The sequence below is a fragment of the Carcharhinus amblyrhynchos genome, chromosome 32 (genome assembly GCF_965287045.1).
Source record: "Carcharhinus amblyrhynchos chromosome 32, sCarAmb.v2.hapA, whole genome shotgun sequence".
Taxonomy (NCBI): domain Eukaryota; kingdom Metazoa; phylum Chordata; class Chondrichthyes; order Carcharhiniformes; family Carcharhinidae; genus Carcharhinus; species Carcharhinus amblyrhynchos.
The window spans coordinates 8061545-8068855 of record NC_137355.1 but is presented as its reverse complement, the minus strand read 5'-3'; the positions used below and the strand labels follow the sequence as shown (position 1 = coordinate 8068855).

At 42.0% G+C, this 7311-nt stretch overlaps 1 protein-coding gene across 1 annotated transcript in view; it reads right to left on the bottom strand.

Moving 5' to 3' along the window:
• Positions 1-527: 527 nt before the first annotated feature.
• trip4 (thyroid hormone receptor interactor 4) overlaps positions 528-7311 on the bottom strand; it is a 125214-nt gene continuing 118430 nt past the window's right edge. Inside the window, exon 13 of the mRNA XM_080216153.1 lies at positions 528-994. Coding sequence (XP_080072279.1) covers positions 873-994 — 122 coding nt within the window. The 3' untranslated portion in view covers positions 528-872. The remainder of the gene's footprint in view (positions 995-7311) is intronic.

Genomic DNA, 7311 nt, shown 5'->3' with positions numbered 1-7311 from the left:
GCACTATAGGAACTTACCAAGTTCCTTAGACAGCACTTTCCAAACCTATGACCACTACCATCTAGGACAAGAACAGCAGACACATGGGAACACCACCACCTGGAAGTGCTCTAAAACCCATACACCATCCTGACTTGTAAATATAATCGCTGTTCCTCCACTGTTGGGTCAAAATCCAGGAGCTCCCTAACAGCACAGTGGGTGTACTGACAACACACGGACTGTTGCAGTTCAAGGTGACAGCTCCCCATTGCCTTCTCAAAGGCAATTCTTGGATGGGCAATAAATGCTGGTCTAGCCAGAGACACCCACATCCTTCCTCGTGGTTCCTACACCTTTGGAATTTTTTTTTCCTTAACGCTATGATGATGATGATCCCAGCATTCAGGGCTGCTGCTGAACTCACCAGTTGCTCGGCACAGAATTTTCCTTGGAACCCATCAACCTATGATGCTGAGAAACTGAAGATGAAGCAAAATGAATATTTCAAGGTTTGTTACTGGAAACCAGGGTCAGAAGGAAATAGGTTCCAGACATTGTGTCAACTCCTTTAATCAATGAAGCAAGTTAAGCTGAACAAGACTGCAGAAATCTCAAAGATCCATTGCCCTGCAACAGGAGAGTAATCATGTAGCAGGGTTACTGGAATGTCATTTTTTTTAAAAGGCTTTCTGTTAAATGGCCAGGTTTTGTGAATTGCATGTTGTTTTGTATTATTAAGTACTGAAGTTCTTGCATTTCTGGGTTGTCAGATGTCGAGTCCGAGTGGCTGGTAAATGCACTAGAAGCTCGTTGGATCGTGGATTCAGATTTTATTGGGTGAGTGACTGTAGATTTTATGACAGGTTGTTAAATTACCAGCTGTAGGGCTTTTAGCCACAAAGCACTCCAGAACGAGACAGGTCCCCATTTGCTTTTCTTTCCGCCACTGCAATTTCTTTTTGCCGCATTAACCCCTTCTTCATGCCTTGATGAATCTTGGAGTCCAATTTCCCTATCACAAACAGAAAACAAATATATTTACCATGAGACCAAGCACAGAATACAATGTACTAAAGCAAAATGCTTCAGGGTGCTATAAATCTGAAATAAATCTGCAGAGTGAGAAATGAAAGGAATGCCCCAAGACGTTGGCTATGTTTGACGTTCGCCACTTTATCCTACAAGCAAGAAGGTCTGCTCATAGTATTCCAGCAAATGTTAACGGAGTTTTCTCTATTTTGCAACGGAAGTTAGATATAGAATCATAGAAACCTTATAGTGCAGGAGGTAGCTATTCGGCCCATCGAGGCTGCACTAACAATGATCCTGCCGTATCTCTGTAATCTCACATATTTACCTCAGTGTCAATCCCCCTGACAATTTAGCATGGCCAATCAACCTCATCTGCACATCTTTGGAGTGTGGGAGGAAATGGGAGCACCTAGAGGAAACCCACATAGACATGAGAAGAATGTGCAAACTCCACACAGACAGTGACCCAGAATTGAACCTGGGTCCCTGGCACTGTGAGGCCATGATGTGGAGATGCCGTCGTTGAACTGGGATAAGCAACTGCTGTGAAGCAACAGTGCTAACCACTGTGCCACCTCACCGCTTGTAGTCATTTAAGATGACAATTAGCTCCAAAGGCTCATTTATGCCTCATATACCTCTAAACAGATCTTGTCAGTTTCTATACAAACGTTAAGACCAGGAACACCAAACTTTAGGAAACGTGCTGCGAGGTGTTATTGGAGTCAAGAACAAGGCAAACCTTCCTCGTCTAAAGGACACTGGGTTATAAGAAAGAGGGAGGGGTCAATCAAATTCTCCCCATCTGTGACTTGGAAATTAGAGATGCCATATCAAAACGGTTGCAAAGGGATAATATTCATTACTCAAGCAACATATTTCTAAACATTACATTATGTAAGATTGATATTCTTGAATGCAAGTAACCCAATATATCTATTATTTACTATGGTTAATATTCGTTTCTATATTCTATCGGATTGATACAAAATCTCCTTTTTCATTCATTACTATTAATTACAAATTCCAGAACATTGTTTCCAAGAAGTTTCAGCATCCTGGTCAATGTTCATCCTTCAATAAACTTCACCAAACCAGATATTCTGAATGTTATCTTATATGATGGGACTTTGCTGTGTGCAAATTGGCTTCAGTATTTCTTGTGTTATTACAGTGACTACACAAATCCTTTATATTGTACTTTGGAATTGTACAGCCTTGAGGTTGTGAAGGACCAATGCCTGCACTTCCCCATGCATTGAATTAGCTTGAAGTACGTGGGCTGACATTTGTGTTTTTCTACCTTTTTTCTTTATTGTGTTGAGGTAGAGATGTGCAGAAATTCCTGTGCCAAGAGACACGCATCATTGAATTAGAATCCTTCCTTTCCATAAGACACACAACATGCAACAACTAGAACTAACCTGCACCCACTTCAAAGTCACAATTTCCCTCTTTGATGTATCCTCGTTGGGTGGAATCATACACTTATTAAGCCTGGTATCTATACTGAAGGAGAGGCTTTGGGGCGCACTGGTATGGTCACTAGACTAGCGATCCACAGACCCAGGGTAATGCTTTGGGGACCCGAGTTCAAATCCCACCACGACAGATGGTGAATTTGAATCAATAATTATCTGGAATTGAAAATCTGAGGATGACCATGAAATCATTGCTGATTGTTGTAAAAACCCACCTGGTTCACTCGCCTTTTAGGTAAGGAATCTGCTGCCCTTCCCTGGTCTGGCCTACAGACCCCACAGCAACTCTTAAATACCCTTGGGGCAACAAATGCTGGCCCAGCCAGCTAAACCCACACACCATAAACAAATTTTAAAAAACCTGTGACTATATTTATTGCAAAGCAGAATCTCTAAACGGCACCCCCCCCCCCCACCAATTTGTTAACAGAAACAATGCTGCTTGGCTCATTGTTCTCAGTTCCAGACACTTTTCACATCCTCACCTTGCCAGAGGCACCAGTGGGAAAATATGTGCATAAGTCATTCTGGCCAAACAAGTAGCAGTCAGAAGCAAAGATGCTTCATCAGTGTAGAAAAAGTAGCTGGGGAAAGTGAAGGTGAGGAAAGAAATTAACACTACGCTGAAACAGGGCATTCTATTTCAGAACTAATGAAAACTGACACCAAGTACCTATCCATAAAAACAATCCTCTTGCTGGCTAGCCAATTTGTTGGTTTCAAAGGCAATGTTACCCAGTGAGTGACACAGCATCCTACAAAAGCATTAATGCCAAACACCTCCAGCTACAATTATTGAAGGACAGAATTTTTCTTCATTTGCCTTGCTGCACAGACAGGTTGTGAAATCTTGTGTATTTTTGCACTCATCATGCACACACATGGATAAACAACTCTGCTCTGGCGTACGTACACAGTGGAGTTCTCGGTGATTAATAGCTTTTGAAAGGGGCTTGAAGGCTACATAACACACAAGCAGCAGGACCATTTTTTGTTCTCTCCTTCGAGAGGTGAAATCTAATGACACACTCATGATCAAAGAGCAAAACCACATTTCAAATGAGCGCTGATTTTGTGAAGGTATCAAATTTCTGTATCAATTAGCAGGACATTTCCTGAGGTTAGTGACACAAATTGAGAACATGGTAAACTGGCAGGAGTCCAAGGAGAGAACTCAAAAAATGCATCAATTCTTCTTGTGATAAAAATAAATCTTGCTGGCAAGGAGATTTCGACTGCAGAATCTTCAGCATATTTTTCTTCACCCAAACCCCCCCCAAAACCTGGCCATTTTTAATCATTTGAAATTACTGTTTCTCTGAGAATAGCCTTGTCACATGTTGGTTCCAGTATTTCTCCATCACCAACAGGGAGCGGTTTAACAGTTCCAAAGAGCGCTGTATCAGCTTTGGTATCTCTGGGAACCATGATCACTGGGGAATGTACAAGTGGAGTAAACCATACAGTCAGTTCCTTACAAATCCATAACATGTTTACCACATAATCTGAACCACCAATCACTAGCTGTCAATTTATAAGACTTGAAGTAGAAAGAAAATGATTTTTCTAGGGGAGAATATAATTGGAAAATTGTAGGCAGAGGACAGACGTTAAAATTCTTTAAATAGTCTTCCCACCAGACTCAAACCACCACAAACTTTGTAGTTTTATGGTGGGCTGGACAACGAGAAGGCCAGTCCACCCTTGAGGCCCTCAAGTGGCTAATTAACAACTCTTTCCTGCCCAGCTTCAATTTTCAGGCCAGTGAGAAAACCTAAAAAGTTACCTACTCAGGCCAGAAGTAGTGGGGAAAGAGACCCCCCATCAACAGCCTCCTTTCAATCACCCCTGCAGGTGTCCCCACACTCCCCTGCCTTCCCTGGGCTCTCCACCAATATCCCTACCTGCCCTCCTAGGCCTCAATTGCCCACTGACCTGGACTTGGACTTCCAGGGTTTAGACCCTGGAGACTGCTTGCAGTTCCAATGATGTCCACTGTGGCTTCTGGCACTGCTGGACTGAGCGAGCTGCCATCCAGTTGGCAGGAAGGGAAACCCCAATCGTTCTGAAAATCATGGCCCTTTAGACAATTTATCTGCGGGGACCTTTCAAGAGCACAGCACTTTATAGCAATTGAAGTACTTTTTAAGTATACTCACTATTGTAGTCACTGTCACTATGTGGGAAGTGAGAATTAATTTGGGCACAGCAAGCTCTCCGAAATAGTATTGAGATAATGAACTAATAATCATCTTTTGTGACACTGCTTGATGGATAATAGTGCCATGGGATTTCTTTTCTTCACCTGAGGAGGGCTTGGTTCTTTGTGAAAGACAGCACCTCGAACACTGTGGCACTTCCTCAGTACTGTACAGGAGTATCAACCTTAATTTTTGTGCTCAAGCCCTGGAGGGAGACATGACTCAGAACCTTCTGGCTCAGAGGCAGAATGTCACCAATAGAACAACAGCAGACACTTGAGGATAGTCCCGGTTGAGATCACTGACGAAGGCCCGTCTTCTCAACCCTGCTCTTGGCCTGTGAGGTGGTGATCCTCAGGTTAAATCACCACTAGTCAGCTCTCCCCATTAAAGTGAAGAGCAGCCTATGGTCACCTGGGGGTACGGCGACTTTACTTACTAGTTGTGAAGCAGCTTCAGAGAACATGATATGAGAGATAATTCTGGAATTTGTACATCTATAATAAAAAGGTAGAATCTAGGAACAAAATCTCTTATCACTAGTGCTGGCATATGTGTTAATTAATTGTGGATACCTCTATAAGGACAAAAACACTTGCAGGCAAAATCTTTATTTCCTCAGAGAATCTTTCCATCATCAAATCTATCCAATTTATTTAACCCCCCCAAGGGAAATTCTGAAATAAAGGTAAGCGACAATGCAAGAGGGAAGCTTTCTGATAGGCCAACATAGCAAAATGCCCCTGCATGAATTTAATGTTACAGCTCATAATGACATGTTTACAATCCCCTGGTCCCTGAAGTACAGGGATCGTTTGTATTTTGCACATATCTGATAAACTACATCCATACTAATCACTACACAGCTCAAAACCATCAGATATTTACGAGCTACTTGCAAATGAATCAATCAGCACAATATCTATCGCCTCTTTCTGAGCACCTACTTCAGCACTCTGTGGAAAACAACAGTATGCAGTACGGAGCTGCAGATAATCTTAGTAAGGGTTGATAAAGCAGTGACCTCAACAGCTTTGATCACAATTATAAACCACTCCAGCTTTGCCTTTCCTTGATGAAATTATGGCTCAGCCCATCATTCCTGAGTATCCACTTCATCGTACATTTGTATTTGGATACAGGAAGCATATTAACGATCACAAAAATTAATTGGCCACTTATCTCATTCACTTGTTGTAATAATTGACTGCAGTTTTTGCCACCCTAAGTGACTATTTCGAAACTAATCTGAAACAATGACACCCTGTGAGTGATGAGACCTCCATAAATGCAAGTTGTGTTTTCTTATTACAAGATGAGTACAAACAAGATTCATTTCTCTAGTCTAAGACGTTATGTATTATCCACTTGGCCCCATTTCTGGTTTCCTTCGTCGCCAATACGCTACCTGGGAATCCATTCCATTCCAAGATTCTGACTTTTTTTTGAACAATGTCAACTTTACAAAAAGAAAGACAAGGATTCATACCGCACATTTTGTGATGTCCCAAAGCACATACCAGGATGTCCCAAAGCACTTTAAAACCAATGAGAGCGCGTCAAAATACAGTCCCTGTTTAAGTTTATTTATTAGTGTCACAAGTAAGGCTTACATTAACACCGCAATCAAGTTACTATGAAAACCTTCTAGTCGCCACACTCTGGCAGCTGTTCGGATACACTGAGGGAGAATTTAGCATGGCCAATCCATCTAACCAGCACATTTTTTGGACTGTGGCAAGAAACTGGAGCACCCAGAGGAAACCCACGCAGACACAGAAAGAAACTGCAGATTCCGGACAGACAGTGACCCAAGCTGGGAATTGAGCCCGAGCCCCTGGTGATGTGAGGCAGTTGTGTTAACCACTGTGCCACCCTAATATTTTAGTGTAGTATTTGACTGTTGCATTCATGTATAGCTTCGGTCGCCCATTTTATCTTTCCATATATTTCACATTCTTCAGTGTTAAATTGTATGCCCTCACTCATGGCCCACTTGCATAGTTCATTTAATTAATTCCAGTTCCACCTCCTCTCCTGTTTTGGCACCATTTGCAAACATGACCACTTTTGCACAGTGCTCAAGCCCCTGCACTGAAATAAATTAGTGCAATGAGTGCTTTCAATATTAATTAGGAAAGTGTAAGTCATTTAATACTGCCTTTAGGGAATGATAGCTGCCTACGGGACGTTCGACCTTTTAAATGATAATGTTGGGGGTTGGGGGGGGGTCAAGTACCGCTGTTATGCAGGAATAATGGAGAGTTTTCAAGGAGGTCAGCTCTGCAATGAACGCCCAAACCATTTAAAATTGACATGACTGGGAAGCTATCATCTCAGTGCACATTGCACAAATTCTGCCATTCATCCACTCTCATGAGGGGTGCTATATTTCCAGAGACTATTGCAGACACAATGCTGGAGTTAAATATTTGGTGAAAACCAACGAGTTATTGCACTGAGATTAAATTCCTACATAAAAAAGACCTGCATTTATAATGCTTTTTTTTGCAACCTCTGGATTTCCTCACGTCCCTGTTGTAAAACAGGAAAGCCAATTTGCACACAGCAAGTCCACACAAGTAGCAGTGATTATAAGAACAGAAGAAATAGGA